The sequence below is a fragment of the Dipodomys ordii genome, unplaced genomic scaffold, assembly GCF_000151885.1.
Source record: "Dipodomys ordii isolate 6190 unplaced genomic scaffold, Dord_2.0 Scaffold13, whole genome shotgun sequence".
Taxonomy (NCBI): Eukaryota; Metazoa; Chordata; class Mammalia; order Rodentia; family Heteromyidae; genus Dipodomys; species Dipodomys ordii.
Genome location: NW_012267229.1, coordinates 16228042 through 16249319, shown reverse-complemented (window position 1 = coordinate 16249319; position 21278 = coordinate 16228042). Strand labels below are relative to the sequence as shown.

The 21278-nt window shown below is 40.9% G+C and overlaps 1 protein-coding gene across 6 annotated transcripts in view; it reads left to right on the top strand.

The window, feature by feature from the left end:
- The window catches only part of Cpne1 (copine I), a 45878-nt gene that overhangs the window by 11664 nt on the left and 12936 nt on the right, over positions 1-21278 (top strand). Inside the window, exon 3 of one of the 6 annotated variants that reach the window (XM_013010878.1) lies at positions 1058-4406. The exons of 4 other annotated variants lie outside the window; for them this stretch is intronic. In XM_013010878.1, the coding sequence (XP_012866332.1) occupies positions 1080-4052 (2973 nt within the window). In that variant the 5' untranslated portion in view covers positions 1058-1079 and the 3' untranslated portion in view covers positions 4053-4406. Of the gene's footprint in view, positions 1-1057; positions 4407-21278 lie in introns of those variants that run through there. One more of the 6 variants, XM_013010882.1, reaches the window with a different exon arrangement.

Genomic DNA, 21278 nt, shown 5'->3' with positions numbered 1-21278 from the left:
CGACTCCATAGGTATTTTAATAAAAATAGAAGATTGCAAACTTTTTTTTTTGGTCGTGGGGCTTGAACTCTGCTCCTGGGCGCTGTCCCTCAGCTCAAGTCTAGCACTCTACCACTTGAGCCACAGTTCCACTTCTACCTTTGGTTAATTAGAAATGAGAGTCTAATGAATTTTTCCTCTCTGGGCTGGCTTTGAATACTCAGATCTCAGTCTCCTGAGTGACTGGGCTCACAGGGGTGAGCCACTAGTTGCTTGAAAACTTTCAGGATGAAATAATGGAATTAGTTTTTATTTAGGTCTTTTTTTTTTTTTTTTTTGGGCTGGTCATGAGGCTTGAACTCAGGGCTTGGGTTCTGTCGCTGAACCTCTCTGTGCTCAAGGCTAGCGCTCTACTCTTGAGCCACAGCATCACTTCCACCTTTTTTTGCTCGTGTGGTACTGAGGAATGGAACCCAGGGCTTCATGGGTGCTAGGCAAGCACTCTACTATTAAGCCAATTCCCAGCCTTGTCCTTAAGCTCTTTACACTCTACCACTTTGAGCTACAGTGCTATTTCTAAGTTTTAAGTATTTAAAATTACGGTTTTCTGCTGCTTTTGGATTTTGAAACTGACCTCTATAAAACCGTCAAGCGTATAGGGAAGATACTAAATCAGTTTTAAATATTAACTTGGATACAGTCTTAGATTTTCATCCCAATAGATTGTTGAATGTGGTCTCCTGATTTGGCTTTACATTTCTTTCAAATCTTACTAAGTATAAATAATTAGTGGTCTGAGTGATATATTTTATGATTTTATTGTCTAGTTGTTTGTTTTTTCTCTGAAACTCATTAGTCTTGGATGGGAACTTCTAATTGCTTGTAGAATGAATGTCTATGGAAGTTGAAATTGTTCAGGTTTTACGCTGTAAATTACACTTCTCAGTTTTTAAACTAAATTAATGACATTGCCTGTGATAGCTTGTGGGCCTAATATGGTAGCTGGCCATTCTTGCAGTTAAAAAGTTGGTATAATGAACAGGAGTCTGACTTGGCCGTTGCCTTTTCTCATCTGCAGGTGTGTGTGGTTTCAGCGCAGCATGGCTGTGGTCATCCGTTTGCAAGGTCTCCCAATTGTGGCGGGGACCATGGACATTCGTCACTTCTTCTCTGGATTGACCATCCCTGATGGGGGCGTGCATATTGTAGGGGGTGAACTGGGTGAGGCTTTCATCGTTTTTGCCACTGATGAAGATGCAAGGCTTGGTATGATGCGCACAGGTGGTACAATTAAAGGGTCAAAAGTAACACTGTTGTTAAGTAGTAAAACGGAAATGCAGAATATGATTGAACTGAGTCGTAGGCGTTTTGAAACTGCCAACATAGATATACCACCAGCAAATGCTAGTAGATCAGGACCGCCACCTAGTTCGGGAATGAGTGGCAGGGTAAATTTACCTACAACAGTACCCAACTTTAATAATCCTTCACCAAGTGTAGTTACTGCTACAACTTCTGTTCATGAAAGCAACAAAAATATACAGACATTTTCTACAGCCAGCGTAGGAGCTGCTCCTCCAAATATGGGGGCTTCTTTTGGAAGCCCAACGTTCAGTTCCACTATTCCGAGTACAGCCTCTCCAATGAACACAGTCCCACCACCACCAATTCCTCCAATCCCAGCAATGCCATCTATGCCACCGATGCCATCCATTCCCCCAATACCAGTTCCTCCTCCAGTACCTACATTGCCTCCTGTGCCTCCTGTTCCTCCTATTCCCCCAGTCCCTTCTGTGCCACCTATGACCCCACTACCACCCATGTCAGGCATGCCACCCTTGAATCCTCCACCTGTGGCACCTCTACCTGCTGGAATGAATGGCTCTGGAGCACCTGTGAATCTGAACAATAACATGAACCCTATGTTTTTGGGTCCATTAAATCCTGTAAACCCTATCCAGATGAACTCTCAAAGCAGCGTGAAGCCACTTCCCATCAACCCTGATGATCTGTATGTTAGTGTGCATGGAATGCCCTTTTCTGCAATGGAAAATGATGTCAGAGATTTTTTCCATGGGCTCCGTGTTGATGCAGTGCATTTGTTAAAAGATCATGTAGGTCGAAATAATGGGAATGGATTGGTTAAGTTTCTCTCTCCTCAAGATACATTTGAAGCTTTGAAACGAAACAGAATGCTGATGATTCAACGCTATGTGGAAGTTAGCCCTGCCACAGAGAGACAGTGGGTGGCTGCTGGAGGCCACATCACTTTTAAACAAAGTATGACACCTTCTGGACAAGCCCATCCCCCTCCTCAAACACTTCCCAGGTCAAAATCGCCTGGTGGGCAGAAAAGGTCAAGGTCAAGGTCGCCACATGAGGCTGGTTTTTGTGTTTACTTGAAAGGACTACCATTTGAAGCAGAAAACAAACATGTCATTGATTTTTTTAAGAAGTTGGATATTGTGGAAGATAGTATTTATATAGCTTATGGACCCAATGGGAAAGCAACGGGTGAAGGCTTCGTAGAGTTCAGAAATGAGGCTGACTATAAAGCTGCTCTATGTCGTCATAAACAGTACATGGGCAATCGTTTTATTCAAGTTCATCCGATTACTAAGAAAGGTATGTTAGAAAAGATAGATACAATTCGAAAAAGACTTCAGAATTTCAGCTATGACCAGAGGGAAGTTATGTTAAATCAAGAGGGGGATGTCAACTCTGCCAAAGTCTGTGCCCACATAACAAATATTCCATTCAGCATTACGAAGATGGATGTTCTTCAGTTCCTAGAAGGAATCCCAGTGGATGAAAATGCTGTACATGTGCTTGTTGATAACAATGGGCAAGGTCTAGGACAGGCATTGGTTCAGTTTAAAAATGAAGAGGATGCACGTAAGTCTGAACACTTACACCGTAAAAAACTGAATGGGAGAGAAGCTTTTGTTCATGTAGTTACCCTAGAAGATATGAGGGAGATTGAGAAAAATCCCCCTGCCCAAGGAAAAAAGGGATTAAAGATGCCTGTGCCAGGTAATCCTTCAGTACCAGGAATGCCTGCTGCTGGAATGCCTGCTGCTGGAATGCCCACTGCGGGAATGCCCACTGCGGGAATGCCTGCTGCGGGAATCCCCGCTGCGGGAATCCCCGCTGCTGGAATCCCTGCTGCTGGAATCCCTGTTGCTGGAATGCCTAGTGCAGGAATGCCCACTGCTGGAATGCCTGGTGCACCACTGCCGAGTGCTGCACTGCCTGGTGCAGGACCTATACCTGGTGCAGGAATACCTGGTGCAGGAATACCTGGTGTGGGAATTCCTGGTGTGGGGATGCCCAGTGCAGGGATACCTGGTCCAGGGATGCCCGGTCCAGGGATGCCCGGTGCAGGAGGTGAAGAACATGCTTTCCTGACTGTAGGATCAAAGGAAGCCAATAACGGGCCTCCATTTAACTTCCCTGGTAATTTTGGTGGGTCAAATGCCTTTGCACCCCCACTCCCTCCTCCAGGATTAGGAGGGGCCTTTGGTGATATTAGGCCTGGTATGCCTTCAGTTGGAAGCAGTGGTTTGCCTGGTCTAGGACTGGAAGTTCCAGGATTTGGAGGTGGACCAAATAATTTAAGTGGGCCAGCAGGATTTGGAGGGGGGCCTCAGAATTTTGGAAATGGCCCTGGTAGTTTAGGTGGCCCCCCTGGCTTTGGAAGTGGTCCTCCTGGTCTTGGAAGTGCACCTGGGCATTTGAGTGGGCCTCCAGCCTTTGGACCTGGCCCTGGCCCTGGCCCTGGCCCTATCCATATTGGTGGTCCCCCTGGATTTGGATCTAATTCTGGAAAACCAGGACCTACAGTTATTAAAGTACAGAACATGCCCTTCACTGTGTCTATTGATGAGATTTTAGATTTCTTTTATGGTTATCAAGTAATCCCAGGCTCAGTGTGTTTAAAATACAATGAGAAAGGTATGCCTACAGGTGAAGCTATGGTAGCCTTCGAATCTCGAGATGAAGCCACAGCTGCTGTTATTGACTTAAATGATAGGCCTATAGGCTCAAGAAAAGTAAAACTTGTATTAGGTTAGCTGTTCACATCAGTTCTTTATGGGCAGATTTTCATATTCCTGTGATTAATGCATCCAGATTGTTTTCTTAGTATTTCCAGGTTAGAACCTGTGGATTGTCCCAATTGCATTTAGATTGGTTTTTATAACATAGAGCATTGGTTGACTGTTTACAATTCACTTCCAGGATCAATATTGCTGTATGTTACAGTAAATTATCTGGAAAGAACACAAAAAATGATTTTGGCTTACCATTAGGGAAACCATTTGTAAAATTCAACGACATATATAGTTTATCAAGGAGTCTAGATTGGTTTTGTTTTATACCATATGGGATTAAGATAACAGAAATGTCAGTGGAGCTCATCAAGGGTGCTCTTGAAAGCTGATAAAAAACAGAAATTGGCTACTCTTGGAATTTGATTTAAAGCTGGACAGATTTGCTTTGTTATAGGGTCAAAGCTTTGTCTAAAATCTTCATTTTCTTTTAAAATTGAATAAAATCTCTGTATACAGATTCATTGTATGTACCTTTATTGCTTCTTAAAGGTTCTTATGTATAGACAGCCCTGCTTCAGATGTTGCTGCTTTGTTTGCCTAATTGACTCATTTGTAAATGAGCAGAACTGTTTTGGTTTTATCTCTAAATATAAAACTCCACACTTGATTTGTGCTATAACCCTGAATTTTGATTTCTAATGTCACACTTAAAATTGTGTGGAATGATTTTTGCCATAAAAAATAAACTATGAAGTCCTCTACCTACCAGAGCCTTTTTGGTTTGACCGCCAAGTTTTAGTTTAGTAAGCTTAAAAACTGTATGTTGTTTGGCTGGCATTGCAAGCCAGAAGTCACTTTTAGTAATTAGTGTTTTAGGTCCTTGATTAGAAGTCCTGTCTGTTATGGACTAATTGTTTTAGCAATTTTCTTTTGTCCCAACTTACCTTTTAGTAAACAGAGGGGTCCACTCATAAGAAAGAGTATAATATCTTGGCTTTAAAACTAAAGTTGAAAGTCTTAGCTATATGATATATGTGCTGGTTCATGATATAGGTTGATAAGTATTAATCCTGTTAACTTGGAGGGTTTTTTATACTGTGCAATTTTGATACTGTTTAAAAGAAAAATTCTTTATGCAGATGACAAGTGCAGTTGTCAGAAAGGAACAATTGAGATTCCTTGAGCTTTAATATTCTTTAGCATTCAGGACACTAAAGTAGGAGGACCACATAGGTTCTGGTGGTTAAGTTTCTTTCCTTATAAAACATTTATCTTACAATGTCTTACTGACACATTAGACACTAGGGTTTCTTTAGTTAAAATGCTCTAAAGATGTGTCACATGATAAACAAAATAGGAGATTTGTGAATTATTATGGAAATGTTATTGTTTACATGGCCCTTTTGATTTGAAATATCCTAACATCTTGCAAACCAATATGTTTATGAAGAGATTAGACTTATAAAATAGTATTTCCTATTAAAATATGTAGTGCCTTTTGGATGTAAAAGTTTGTGGAGCATTTGAAATACAGTGGCTTGTAATTTAGGAGTGGAAAGTTTCATTTGTGTGGTGAGATTTGAAAAAGCCTTTTCATCACTTCAATAGAGGATTGACAGCCCAGGAGTTTTGTGTAAGGAAAGGATTGTTCAGACTTTCAAAATGGGAGTTGTGTTGTGGGTCTTTTGTTAAATCACAAATATAAATTGGCTTGGCAGATAATTAGGTACCGCCTAGGTATTATGATTTCACATATTATTAATGATTTCTAATCCCAAAGATAGTGCAAAACAAACAAAAAATCCCATATCAGTGCTGTTTGGGCATTTGTTTCTAAAACAGATTATTTTATACTTTGAAAAGTTATTTTCACTTTAGAAAAATGGGTCCTATTATCCTTTTCATAATTTATTTTGCTTTTATGATCATACATTCTTATTAAATAATCCATACACTTTATGGCATCTAGTTTCTACATTTTGGATAAATACTAAAAAGGATATCTTGATCTCATTGTCAAATAAATTCAGAAAATAGTGGTTTGTGTAGAAATTGGAGAGAAAGTGTGCTTCCTATTTTGTTGAATCACAACAGTGCTGGTTGTGAAATATAATTAAATGCTTTGCCCTCTGGAACTTGATTTCTGTATACCTGAGACTATTAACATAGTGCTAACTGCTAAGCATACTGTTTTATTTTTTTTTTCTGGGCATTAGAGTTTCAGGCTTTTTTGTTTTTTGTTCTCTAATAATGAAAATGTGTTTGTGAAACTATTCATACCGTTCTTACAAATTGTCTCTTAAGAACTAGGTTGGGGGTAGAATTGAATTTGCATGATTTTCTCATTTCTTTTGTATGGTATGAAGGATTTGTAAAGCTTTGCTCAACGTAGTGTGCATTTGTAAACACTATCACGGTATTCTAAATTTTATGTGTACATTTTATTGTCTGTTCTTGGTGACTTAGACATTTTAATGGAAGATATTTCCATTAGGCTTAATTTTTTTTCTCCTGAGTTTTGGTGGTTATTTTTCTTGGTTTAAAGGATTAGAGAAACCCACAAATGTATTTTATAAATAAGAAAATTTGTAAATGTTTTTGAACTTCCGTGAAAGATTTAGTGCAAGAATAACTTGGGAATATTCTGTGTTTTATGCTATAGTTTGGGTGTACGATTATTAGTGGCTGCATTCTGTTTTTTTGTTTTGTTTTAATGCAACACAGTAAAATGTAGTTGCTAATCTTGTATTCCAACTTGTCAAAGCATTGACAATTAAAACTTCATTACAGACTTTTAATTAAAAATTTGAGGTAGTAATATTCAATAAAGTTAAGGTCAGTTTCATCCACTAGATGGAAATTTAGGACTGTCTATGGAAGTAAGCAAACATGGGTGTTGTTAGGTGGTTATCATCACCTTGAATAAAAATAAGGAAACATAAAAGCTTTATTCAAATTACAACTGTTTTACTGGATTTTGTGATTATGTACAATTTTGGGACACATTTGTAAAAATCCACTCATAATTTTAAGAACACTTGAAAGCCAAGTAAAGAATATGTAAAATTGCTAGTTAAAGCTTTTGGAAGAAATTTTTGTAGTGATCACTTAAAAATTTTTATTTCCAGCTGGGTGCCAATGGCTTACACAGTTAATCCTAGCTACTTAGGGGACTGAAACCTAGAGGATTGCAGTTCAAAGCCAGCCTGGGCAGAAAAGTGTGTGAGACTCCATCTCCAATTAAACAGCAAAGAGCTGGCCTGGCTCACATGGTAGAGCACCAGCTATGAGCACCAGCTATGAGCAAGAGTGCTGCCAGGTTCTTGAGTTTAAGGTTCAATACTGGAACCAAATTACCACATTTAAATTATTTTGCTTAAATTGTTTTATTGGCAGTTCTGTAGTAATCGAAACTTTAAAACCCAAACTCAGTTAAATGGCTTGTTGAAAATATGGACTCAGCATTGCCATCAAACACTGCCTTGGCATTATTCAGCACTATTTTGTTTGTTTATAAAGATGAAGTCTTTGAATACTGTTTAATAAACTTGTCACAAAATAAAGGCTGATACTTTTAATGCTTTAACTACACAAACTTACTTCACTGAGCTATCACATTACTTTTTCCCCTCCTAAACTGAAATATTTTGTGCCTTTGGAAATGTGGACTTGGTGGTTTTGGACATAACAATTGTTGCTTATTTCTTGTCTGCTAGTGCTGAAGTGTGGAAAGAAGAGGATGCCTGGAACGGCAGGGAGGAAACTTGATTCTAGCTCAAATCCTGTCTTTTCAGAATTTTATTGTGGGTGTTTTGCTAGCAAACGACTTCATTTGTGGACTTGGAAAGAAATGGAAGTGAGAAAACAAATCTTTAGAGTAGATTCTCAATTTTACACATCTCTGAAGCTTTTTTAAATTTACTATGAGATACTTGAGTGGGGAAGGAAGAGGAATAAAAAATACTGCTTTCTGACATTGATCTGAGTTTTGTATTGTTAAAGCTTCTGAAAAATTAAGCAAATGAAGTTTTTTTTTTTAATCCCGCATTAAAGTTGCAGGATAACCAAAGCTCTTAAAATTTTTACTTGTATCATATAAGTGTTTAGTCTCTACAGGGATATTGTTTGTTTTATAGTTTTTAGACTATGAATATATAATTTCATTTATTTTTTGTTGAGATAAGTGAATCTTACTCGCTCAGGTTGGCCTTGAACTCCTGGCTCAAGCAATCTTTCTGCCTGAGCCTCCTGAGTAGCTAGCACTATAGAGGTATTCCACTATTCTCAGCAGCCCTTTTTAAGTGATTAAGGTCAACTAATAAGTTTTTGGAAAATAACTGAAATCAGTTGCCCCTCAAATACCATCTGTGAAGGGTGACTGAAAGATCACGTCTATCATTTACTGCTTTTTGCTTCGCAGTATTGATCAGTAAGAGAGTATCAGTTGTGCATCCATCACTGTGCTCCCCAGAGTAGAATTTTTTCTCTCTCTCTTTTATGGGGCCTGAACTCTGGGCCTGGGAACTTTCCCTGAGCTCTTCAGCTGTAGGGTAGTGCTCTACCACTTGAGCTACAATGCCACTTCCCGGTTTTCTGTGGTTAATTGTAGAAAAGAGTCTCATGGACTCTCCTGTCCAGGCTGGCTTTGAATAGTGATCCTCAGACCTCAGCCTCCTGAGTAGCTAGGATTACAGGCATGAGCCACCTGTGTCCAGATTCAAAGTAGAATTTTTATGAGATATGGTGGAATCTAGATGTGGTGTTGCTTTTTTATTAAAATTTCAGTTTTATCTTTTTAGTATAAAATCTTTTCTATTACTATAAAATCTTTTGGAAAGAGGGTACCATGGCCATAGTACAATTCTCTGATGTGACTTCCTGAGAAAACGCCTTTTGTTCAACACCATAAAGCAAGTTCCTCTATTGGTAAATGTTGATACTTTATTCTTCCTGGTGGTCTGAACTATTTTGTGTCTGAGAATCTCAAAAGCATCCTAAAATATGGTTCCTTTTCTGGATCAACATAACTAGCAATAAGCAACCAAGGTGGCACACTATTCTACATACTGATAAGTTACTGAAGAGTCCAGGAGGAGAAAAAAGCCAGCTGATAACAAACTTTTCAGCCCCATATACAATATTGGGTCAGTACATTGTGGTAGGGAAAAGTTCATTAACCATATCACTTGGTCTCTGTTTAGCCCGAGATGTCTGTCCAGTGAAAATGTTGATGGTTCAAACATACAGGAGAACGTGCATAGTGAGAAAGGGGGGAAAGGACAAAGCAGGTCATTAGAATTGGCACCCTAGCTATCAGACACTTGGTTTAGTAACATTCATTTTTCCTAATCAATTGATGACTTAATGATGAGCTCCTCTGCTCATCAACTGATGAGAAGGCTGGGGGAAATGGAAAAGTAGAACAGAATCATAACTTCCCAGGAGTGAGCTAAGCTATATATGCTACATTTAAATGGGCCTACCCCCATTGTGTTTCAGCCCATTGTGCCATTTCTCCTTTTGCCTGTTGATAACACTAAATCTGCTGTAACCAGGACTGAGCTTTATTTGAAGTGTCATCAATGAGACTAAAGCTTTTAATGAATAAGGGCAGTCATATATATGCCCTGTGTTTCATATTAAAAGTTCACCATATTGTGCTTCCACAAAGGACCTGTTAATCTTTACAAACTATGAAAGAAGGGTTAAGAAATTCAACTGCTGGAAGGATCAATTTTTAGGGGGCAGTACTGGGTTTTATTTAACTAAGTGCCTTATACTTGCCATGCTGGTGCTCTACCACTTGTGCCATACCTACAGCTGTTACTTTGGAGATAGTGTCTAGCCTCAGTCCTTTAGTACTCAACCTTCTGAGTGGCTAGGATTATAGGCATAAACCACCATGCCCATCTGTTTAGAGGATCTTCAGTTGTACCATCAGGTGTTGCTGCTGACTTCCTCTTGTTCCACTTTGAAGTTTGTACACCACCCTCCACTTAACACATTGGGTTGGAATGGGAGGGTGGCACAGTCTATATGTGTGTGTGTATCTATGTGTGTATACACTATATGTGTGTATCTGTGAGTATACACTCTATTATGTGGCCTTTGAGCCACTGCTGTAAATCTGGCTACAATATCAGGAATCATACAACTGCTAACTGACCATGAAATTAACAGGTTGTACCCAGCAACATTCATTGCCTTCACATTTAATGTTACCTACTATGAATGAACAGCTAGCCATAGTTGAAACCATGTATAATTTTACATGATAAAATTGTAAAAATAAAATTTTGAGAAGTGTTGCACATCTAGCACATAATGGAAAAGGAAACACACCTATTTCTCAAGAGATGAGTTTCACCAATCTGTGGCTATAATGTAGTTGCCTGTTGAACTCATTCCTTTATTTCTGTATTTTGAGGCATGGAAATTTTGAAGAATATTCTTAATATCTTCTAAGTATCTCAAATGAGTTACTCCAGTGAGGATAGACATTATGAAGAACAAATAGGTTATTTTCCATGAACTCTCTTGTCTGCTGCTTGGCACGCTTGTGTGTGATGCAGATCACTGCACATTGGCTATGCGAAGGTTTTAGACAATGCTTCTGCTCTGAGAATTTTTTTTTTTGTCATGGTTCTTGAACTTTGGGCCTGGGCACTGTCTCTTAGCTCTTCAGCTCAAGGCTAGTGCTCTACCACTTGAGCCACAGCACCACTTCTGGTTTTCTGGTGTTAATTGGAGATAAGAGTCTCATGGACTTTCTTGCCCAGGCTGGTTTTGAACTGTGATCATCAGATCTGGGCCTCCTTAGTAGCTAGGATTACAGGTGTGAGCCACCGGTGCCCGGCCCTGAGAATCTTTGAGAATGGGATTTGATATTGCCTCACACCTTGGTGATAGTCCTTAAAAGGATGTAAGTTACAGCAGGGATTATGTGGGAGAAATTGACTACCCAGTAGATACTCATAAGTTTTGGCAGACATCACTTTTCTGAGGTGAATTCTAGCATATTGGTACTGTTAAAATGTATTCCTTTGGTGAAGTCCTGTAAATGTGATTTCCAGCAATTTCTCCCTTCTTGACCCAGTAATCAGATGTATAGGGAGAGTGATGAATATAGATGACTTTTCCAACTGTGTGCATGGTTAGTATAGATCTGTAGGTCATGGAGGTAGGCTACATGATCTTTACTATTTTAGTGGCCAAGAGTACTTCAGATTGGCTGAATGATGGAATTTTGTGAGCTATTGCAGAAATGAGTAGCCAGAGAAATCACATTTTTAGGGAATGAAGTTGTGGCTCCCATCAGTCACCGTGATTTCCTCCTTTTGGTTTCTACAAAATAGAATTAAACTACATTATCCTCCTACCCACTGGTAAACTTATGTGATTCTGTGAACCTGTTCTATTTCTGAAAATCTATAGTGTATTTGGATCATTAACTACAGAGGACCAAGAGAATGGAACTTAAAATTTTGATTTGTGTACTGTTGTATTGCTTTTTAAGCTACTGATGCATTTCTGTACTGCAGCTTAAAAGAGGAAGAGATTTTATTCCTTTCAGAGGTAGTCTCTGTTCTGCTGTCTAGGTCATCTGGAACAAGTAGAGCAGAAGCATTCCTTCTTGGTGTCCACATGAACCAATAAGGAGCTAACAATACTGCTCAAGGACCCAAAGGTTCACTTGCCCCTTTGTGAACACTAAAAGAACAATTGGTGCACAGTAGTTACTCTGTGCCAAGCAGGGAGCACTTCACATCACATTAACCCTGTAAAGTTGGTATTATTGCCTCCATTTTATAGATGGGAAAATTCACACACAGAGAAGGAAAGTAACTTTACTAGGATCTCATTGATAGTATGGAGCACACAGAATTTTCCTAGATGCCTCCATGACTTACAAGTTGCAGACTACTATTCCTGACTGGGTAAAGCATAGGAAGCAAAACTGGCAGCAGTACTGTCAGCTGAATCAGTGCTGGGTAGGGTCTCTTGCCCAGGTCCATCCATGTCTATTCAGTTCCTCAGTTCCAAGTATACTGTGGAGAGACAGAAACATTCCTTGTTGGTAAGACTTCTCCAGGTCCACAGTCAGATACCACAGAGTAGTACCCAAACTTATTTTGAAATGAGCAGGTAGAGGCTTTGTGTAAGCATGTTCAGGACTTCTGGGTGGAGAAAACCTTGGTACTAATGAATCCTGCATTCCTTGTATTCAATTGTCTCCACAAGATAGCTTCTCTTATGAAGAGTTGTGCATCGGTTTATTCCACTTTGGATAAATTTGATGGTGATAGAATTGGATTAGTGTTTTTTTTTTTTTCCCATTCAGTACAGCTGGATGGGAAATCCTTTGTCTATTTTCCTTTTTTAATTCTCCCCACTTTTCACTTGTTAGGAGCATATGAACATTCTAAGCCTTATAATGTTGCCATATGCCGTGGAAGCTAAGCTTTTTAATATATGAATCTATACTTTATTAAAGTTTTACTATATGAATATAATTTTAGCCCTATGATATGTATGAATAAAGAATATTAAGGATTTGTAACAGTGTGTACACTTCTCTAATCCCAGATTTGGGAGGCTGAAACTTGAATTCCTTGGAAAGCAGGATTTGAATTCCAGGACAGCCTGGGCCACATAACAAGATTCCGTCTCAAAAAGAAAGTTTGTAGTTTTGGTTTAGTTTGAGAAATATATTTGATTTTAAGTTTGGAGAATATTAAGTTGAGAGGTTTTCATGGTTAAGAAAACGTACCTTCTCCATATTCCTTGAGGAGGTTGAAAAGGAGAGAAGTGTGGTTATGAATGTGTCTCCAGTCTTACCAGAAATTAGTGTGTGGTGTTCCATCCATGGGGAGCCTATGAAGGATTTCCTAACTGGCTTCCAAGACTTGACCAGGATCTGTGAGCTGCTCCATCATGCCAAGGTAGGCAACAGGTGTGAGCATAACTTTGGTTTGATGAAAGGGTGAGCCTGTCACCCAGACACTTAGATCCTATTTTCTCTCCCTTGAAGCCTCTCTTAAAAGTACACCATGACCTAGAGTTGATAAAAGGAATTAGAAATTGGAGCTCAGTGCTTTTCCTTGATAGGCTTTTGATAATAAAGAAAGTAAAACACCTGAGCTTGAAAGATTGATGAATAAATCTCAGGTCATCAGGCACTGAGTTGGATCCAATAAAACCCAGAGTTAGAACTTCCCAAGGCAGGGGAAAGAGTGCCATGAAAAATGAAGTGCAAGTTACACCCTATTGGTGGAGAATGAGATTCTTTCTTTTCTTTTTTTTTTTTTTGTCGGTCGTAGGACTTGAATTCTGGGCCTGGGCGCTGTCCCTCAGCTCTTCAGCTCAAGGCGAGCGCTCTACCACTTGAGCTACAGCGCCACTTCCTGCTTTTTTCTTTTTGCTTATGTGGTGCTGAGGAGTCGAACCCAGGGCCTCATGCACGCAAGGCAAGTGCTCTACCACTGAGCCAACTTCCCAGCCCGGTTATCATTTTTTTTCTTAGCATTCATTATTTCAACAAATATTAAGAATATCTGCTTTGTGTCAGTCACTAGTCACTAGTTAAATTCACTTCCAGGTTTTTTGTAAGTTAAATTCTCAGAATTTCCTGCCCAGCTACAATCTGTGTTTCTTGAATCTCAGCCTGAATAACTAGGATTGCAAGCAGGAGCCACTAGCTCTCTGTGTGTGTGTGTGTGTGTGTGTGTGTGTGTGTGTGTGTCTTGAATCTCAGCCTGAATAACTAGGATTGCAAGCAGGAGCCACTAGCTGTGTGTGTGTGTGTATCTGTGATCCTCGAATCTCAGCCTGAGTGAGTGTGTGTGTGTGTGTGTGTGTGTGAATCTGTGATCCTCGAATCTCAGCCTGAGTAGCTAGGATTGCAAGCAGGAGCCACTAGCTCTGTGTGTGTGTGTGTGTGTGTACACACGTGTGCATGTCCATCTATTGCCACCAGCTGTGTGTGTGTGTGCGCGCGCACATGTCCATCTGTCAGTCCATCCCTCTGTCCTGGGACTTGTACTCAGGCACTCAGACTCTGCTTTTTTTGCTCATGACTGGGGCTCTACTACTTAAGAAAATCTCTAGCTGGGGCTTTTTGCTGGTTAATTGGGGTAAGACTATCTTGGATTTAACTGCTATCTTCAGTTATTAGCCTCCTGAGTAGTTAGGATTCTAGGTGTGAGCCAATGACTCCTAGCAAAGGAAGATGACTTTTTTTTTTAGCTGGAGTCAAATTTATAGTTTGTAGTAAAAATAGAGAACAAATTGTAGGAGACAGTGTGGAAATGGCAAGACTGTTAGATATTTTTTGTGCTGGTAGTGGAGTTTGAACTCACAGACTCTTGCTCTTATTTAGCTTTTTTGTTCAAGTCTGGAACTCTCTCGAGCTTTTTTTTTTTTTTTTTTCTTTTTTGCCAGTCCTAGGACTTGAATTCAGGGCCTGGGTGCTGTCATTGTGATTCTTTCCCACAATGCGAGTGCTCTACTATTTGAGCCACAGCCCCACTTCTGGAGATAAGAGTCTCACAGACTTTACTGCCAGGGCTGGCTTCAAACTGCAATCCTCAGATCTTAAGCTCCTGAGTAGCTAAGATTACAGTCATGAGCCACCAGTGCCCGGCTCACTTTCAGGTTTGCTGGTTGATTAGGGTAGGAGTCTGATTTGTCTACCCAGGCTGTCTTGGAACCATAACCTCAGATCTCAGTCTCCAGAGTAGTTAGGATTATAGGTCTAACCCACCAGTGTCCCAGCTATTATAGACATCATAATAAAAAATGTTTGCTAGCAGAAGGGAGTACATAAAAATCTGGTGACTACTACATATAGCTAGACCACTTTGTTTTTTGGTCGGTCATGGCGCTTGAACTCTGGGCCTAGACGCTGTCTGTCAGCTCTTCAGCTCCAGGTGAGCACTCCACCACTTGAGCCACAGTGCCACTTCTGGTTTTTAGGTGGTTAATTGGATAAAAGAGTTTCATGGCCTTTCCTGCCTCGGCTGGCTTTGAACCGTGATCCTCAGATCTCAGCCTCCTGAGTAGCTAGGATTACAGGCGTGAACCACCAGTGCTTGACTAGACCTTTTCTTCTTCTTTTCCCCTCCAGTCCTGGGGCTTGAACTCACGGCCTGGACACTGTCCCTGAGTTGCTTTTGCTCAAAGCTAGCACTCTACCACTTGAGCTACAGCACCACTTCCAGCTTTTTATATTTATGTGGTACTGAGGAATCGAACCCAGGGCTTCATTCATGCTAGGTAAGCACTCCACCCTAAGTCACAATCCCAGCCCCAGTTAGACCTCTTTTAAAATAGTTTTGTTTTAAAAAAAAAAAAGAAATGTCAGTTACGGGGTTTGAACTAGAGGCCTGGGCACTGTCCCTGAGCTTTTTTGCTTCAGGCTAACACTCTACCACTTGAGCAGCTGCCCCACTTCCTGTTGTCTAGTGGGCGGGGGAAGGGCAACTTTTCACCACAGTTCTCAGATCTCAGCCTCTTGAGTAGCTAGAATTATAGGCATGAGCCACCAGTGCTCCACAGTTTTGTAAATCATTGATCCTAAAAAGGTAGAAAGCTCATGTAGCTTTTTTCTTTTTCTTTTCTTTTTTGTCGATTGTGGGGCCTGAACTCGGCCTGGGTGGTGTCCCTCAGTTCTTCAGCTCAAGGGTAGTGCTCTACCACTTGAGCCACAGCGCCACTTCTGGCCTTTTCTGCTTATGTGGTGCTGAGGAATCGAACCCAGGGCATCATGTTTGTGAGGCAAGCACTCTACCACTGAGCCACCTTCCTAGCCCTTATGTAGCTTTATAATAGCAATGTATTAAAGGTGATTCTGCTTTAGAAGGTGCACCTGTTCACAAAATACAGGACTGAGGAGTGCTCAGGAGTTTTAACCACATTTACAATAAGAGACTGGCTTGAAAGCAGATAAAAGATACACATGATTTGGAAAAGATGTGGCTCAAAGAATGAAAAACAGCAAATTATAGCTGGGTAGAGTGGCACATTCCTCTGATCCCAGCTTGAATGCAGGGAGGTTGTGAGTTCAAGGCCCATCTAATAAAACTAACAGCACTTTCCTAACATGAGCAAGACCAGGTTCCAACTGTAGCTATATACACAAACCCTCTAAATATTGTTTATAAAGGCTTGATGAATCCAGTGAGACAGTGGTTGCACAAAGCGCTGGCCTCTTGGATAGAAGCCACATCAATATGGTTGGCATTTGACTATAGGCCAGCTTTGGGGAAAAGTGGTATATTGGTAATGATTAGGAGAGAATTTTCTTTCTTTTTTTTGTCGGTTGTGGGGCTTGAACTCTGGGCCTGGGCGCTGTCCCTCGGCTCTTCAGCTCAAGGCGAGCGCTCTGCCACTTGAGCTATAGCGCCACTTCTGGTTTTCTGGTGGTTTATTGGAGATAGGAGTCTCACGGTCTTTCCTGCCCGGGCTGGCTTTGAACCGCGATCCTCAGGTCTCAGCCTCCTGAGTAGCTAGGATTACAGGTGTGAGCCACCAGTGCCCGGCTTAGGAGAAAATTTTCTAATCCACAATAAAATGAGTCCTATTACAGAAACTAATGGTCCATTGCATGTGTTTGGCCAGATCAAGTCTTTTGTTTAGATCTTTGAGAATCCAAAAAGCATGACAGTGACATCTCTAGTGATAATCACTGAATGTTTTTGTACTTTACAGTCTTAGCAGAGGAAGGGTCTATACAGCCCATTTAACTTTCCAATGTTTTATTATATAAACTTTCTTTCTTTCTTTTTTTTTTTTTGGTCCGGTCCTGGGGCCTGAACTCTGGGCCTGGGTGCTGTCCCTCAGCTCTTCAGCTCAAGGCCAGCACTCTTCCACTTGAGCCACAGCACCACTTCCGGCTTTTCTCTTTTTGCTTAAGTGGTGCTGAGGAATCGAACCCAGGGCCTCATGCATGCAAGGCAAGCACTCTACCACTGAGCCACCTTCCCAGCCCTTATATAAACTTTCAACATGCAGAAAAGCTGAAAATTTGTACAGTGAATACCTATATGTTCACCATTTAGATTCTGTGACTTCAGTTTTCCTGTTTTTTACATGTCTACCTGTTCAACCATTTTTTTTGGTATATTTTAAAAAGTTTCAGGTATCACTATACTGAAATATTTCAACATGTCTTAAGTTCAGTATTTCCAGGTATTTAAGTATACTGTTATGTGCAGACACTCAAGTGATTCACGTTCCTATTATGATAGAGAACTTTTCTCTTCCTAGAATTCTCTTCATTTTGGTCAATACCTGCTCCTCCTCTGCAGAAGTAAGGAGCACAAGCACTGTTCTTTTCCTTATGGATTAGTTTTTTTTTTCTTTTTTTTTTTTTTCCTTATGGATTAGTTTTTGCCTGTTCAAAACTTCATAAGTAGAGTCAGTAGGTTTTAGCTTCCAGATGTATCTTATTACATACAGTAACTTTCTAGCCTGGCACTGGTGGCTCATGCCTGTAATCCTAGCTACTAAGGAGACTAAGAACTGAGGATCACAGTTCAAAGCCAGCCTGGGCAGGAAAGTCCAGGAGACTCTCCAATATAGAAAACCAGAAGTGGTGCTGTGGCTCAAGTTTTAGTGTGCTAGCCTTGACCAAAAAGAGCTCAGGGACACACAGTGCCCAGGCTCGAGTTCAAGCCCCACAACTGACAGACAAATAAAAACAAAACTAAAAAAAACAGTAATTTTCTTTGGTTGCTTGTTTTCTCTGAACATGACTATTTAGCCATTCTTTTTTTTTTTTTTTTTTTAAATTGGTCTCAGGGTTGAACTCTGGGCCTGAGCACTGTCCCAGAGCTCTTTTTTTTTTGGTCCGGTCATAGGGCTTGAACTCTGGGCCTGGGCGCTGTCCCTCAGCTCTTCAGCTCAAGGCTAGTGCTCTACCACTTGAGCCACAGGTTACTTCTAATTATTGTCTCTAATTAAAGTCTCATGGACTTTCTTGCCTGGGTTGGCTTTGAACTGTGATCCTCAGAACTTGGCCTCCTGAGTAGCTAGGATTATAGGTGAGCCACAGGCACCAGCTGTTGAGCCATTTTATTGGTGGGTATTGGAAGTTTCAAGTTTTTGGCTATTATGAATAAAGCTATTCTGAGCATTCTTTGGCAAATCGTTATGGATATAATTTACTTTTGGATTAAAAAAAATCTACTAGTAGAAATTCTCTTTGGCTACATAGATGTTTAGTAGTTGTTATTTTGTTGGTCATGGGACTTGAACTCTTGCTGTCCCTCTGCTCTTCAGCTCAAAGGTAGTGCTCTACTACTTGAGCAACAGTGCCACTTCTAGTTTTCTTGTGGTTTATTGGAGATAAGAGTCTCATGGAGTTTCCTGCCCAGGCTGGCTTTGAACCGTGATCCTCAGATATTAGCCTTCTGAGTAGCTAGAGTACAGGCATGAGCCACCGGCGCCTGGCCTTCTTGTTTTGAAAATAGGGTTACCAGATTGTTTTTCAGAGCGTTAACATTTAATACCTTCATTAACCATGTTTAAGAGTTTCATATCCTTGCCAACATTTGGCATTGTTAATCTATTCATTCTTTGCCATTATGGTTTGTTTATTGGCAGTACTGGCACTTGAACTCAGGGCTTCATGCTTGCTAGCAGGTACTTTTAAACTCTAGTTGTTTATTTGTTTGTTTTGGTACTAGTCCTGGGGCTTGGACCTCGGTGCTGTCCCTGAACTTTTTTTGCTCAAGGTTAGCACTTTGCCACTTGAGCCACAATGCAACTTCTGGCTTTTTCTGAGTAGTTTGTTGACGATAAGAGTATCACGTCCTTTCCTGCCTGGGCTGGCTTTGAACAGTCTGCCTGCTGTCACTTAGCTCAAGGCTGGCACTCTATCATCATAGTTCCACTTCCAGCTCTTTAGTGGCTAATTGGAAATATGTCTCATGGACTCTCTTGCCTTGGCTGGCTTGGAACTGTGATCATCAGATCTCAGCTTCCTGAGGAGGTAGAAAGGTAGGATTACAAGCATAGCCACTAGTCCTGCCTTTCGTTATGGTTTTATTTTACATTTCTCTAAAGACTAATGTTATAATTACTCCATTTGCTTTCTAATGTTTTATTATAAAACATGTTGTCCCTTGTGATATAGCTGGTCAAATTTTTACCTTTTCTTTTCTGGTGGTACTAGGGTTTAAACTTAGGTCTTCACGTTTGCTATGAGGCACTCTGCTGATGAGGCAAGCCTTTTTTTTTTTGCTGGTCATGAGGCCTGAACTCTGGCCTGGGCGCTGTTCCTCAGCTCTTCAGCTCAAGGCTAGCACTCTACCATTTGAGCCACAGCACCACTTCTGGCTTTTTCTGCTTATGTGGTGCTGAGGAATCGAACCCCAGGCCTCATGCATGCAAGGCAAGCGCTCTACCACTGAGCTACCTTCCCAGCCCAGGCAAACCTTTTTGTTACTGGTTCTCTTTGAAGTATGGTTTCTTACCCCACTGCTCACCTAAACCATGATCCGCCTATTTTAGGCATTCCTTTGTAACCAGAACTTCCCAGGCACTAGTCACCTTGCCCAATTTCTTTCTATTCAGATGAAGCCTCTTTTCTGGCCTGGCGTAGTCTTTTCAATTACAGCCTCCCACAGAACTCAGATGACAGGTACATACCATTGTACCAAGATACTGGTTGAGAAAAAGTCTTACATGTGTGCCTAAACTGGCTTTGAACTGTGATCACAGCTTTTCTTTTCTTTTTTTTTTTTGCCGGTCATGGGGCCTGAACTCTGGGCCTGGGCGCTGTCCTCAGCTCTTCAGCTCAAGGCTAGTGCTCTACCACTGGAGCCACAGTGTCACTTCCGGCTTTTTCTGTTTATGTGGTGCTGAGGAATCGAACCCAGGGCCTCATGCTTGCAAGACATGCACTCTACCGCTGAGCTACCTTCCCAGCCCCATGATCACAGCTTTTCAAGTAGCTAAGATTATAGACATGAGCCTTATTTTGTGTGTTGGTTCCAAAGCCTGAACTCAGAGCCTTGTGCTTTCAGCTTTGTTGCTCACAACTGGTGCTCCATCATTTGAACCATCACTCCACTCCAGCATTTTGCTGGTTAATTCAAGTTGGTGTGTCTGACTTAAAAACTGTGTGATCCTCCAGGACACACACTCACTCTCTCTGTCTCTGTCTCTCTGTCTCTCTCTCTCTCGTCATTTGTGAACTCTGGGCCTGGGCACTGTTCTTCAGCTCAAGGCTAGCACTTGAGCCACAGCACCACTTCTGGCCTTTTCTGCTTATGTGGTGCTGAGGAATCGAACCCCAGGGCCTCATGTATGCAAAGCAAGCGCTCTACCACTGAGCCACCTTCTCTACCTACCCCCCCCCCTTTTTTTAATATGGAGTTATAGGATTTCTACATTTAAATATTATTAGGCTTTTACTTGCTTTGTTTTGTTTCTCATGCTGGGGATCAAATGTAGGGCTTGTGCCCGATAGGAAAGTGCTTTACAATTGAGCTACATTCCCAACCTTCTGCATTTACATTTCATTTCATTTTATTTTTGTCGGTTGTGGGGCTTGAACTCTGGGCTTGGGCACTGTCCCTGAGCTCTTCAGCTCAAGGTGAGTGTTTTACCACTTGAGCCACAGTGTCCACTTCCAGTTTTCTGGTAGTTAATTGGAGATAAGAGTCTCAAGCTGACTTTGAATTGTGAGCTTTAGATCTCAGCCTCTTGTGTAGCTAGGATTACAGATGTGAGCCACTGGCACCTGGCTTGTGTTTACATTTTAAAGTTCAATTGTATAAGATCAGGATAGGGGAGATTTACTACTTCATTAGTTTAGATGAAATAGGCCTGAAGGTAGGAATTGAGCAAAATCATCTTCACCATTTGTTCACTGAATTGTTATACTAACTAAATACCTAGTGCTAGTTCTAAGTAGCCCATTGTTATGGGGGAGGGGAGAGAGTTCAATTAATAATTCTGGTATAGTAATTTACTGTATGTTTACTGTAGAGTAAATGAGGATATAGACCCTCTAGACAGGGTATATTTATTTATTATGTGGTACCAAGGAATTGAAGCCAGGGCCTCTTGCTTGCTAGGCAATCACTCTATCTACCACTAAGCCATTCCTAGCCCTAGACAGGGTTTTATTCAATTATAGCTTGTTTTCTAGACTATTAAGGGGAGATAGCACAAAAGCCCTAAGTTGGAAGCAAGATTGACTTTGTGTGTATGTGCATAAACCTGGTAGGACACAGCTAG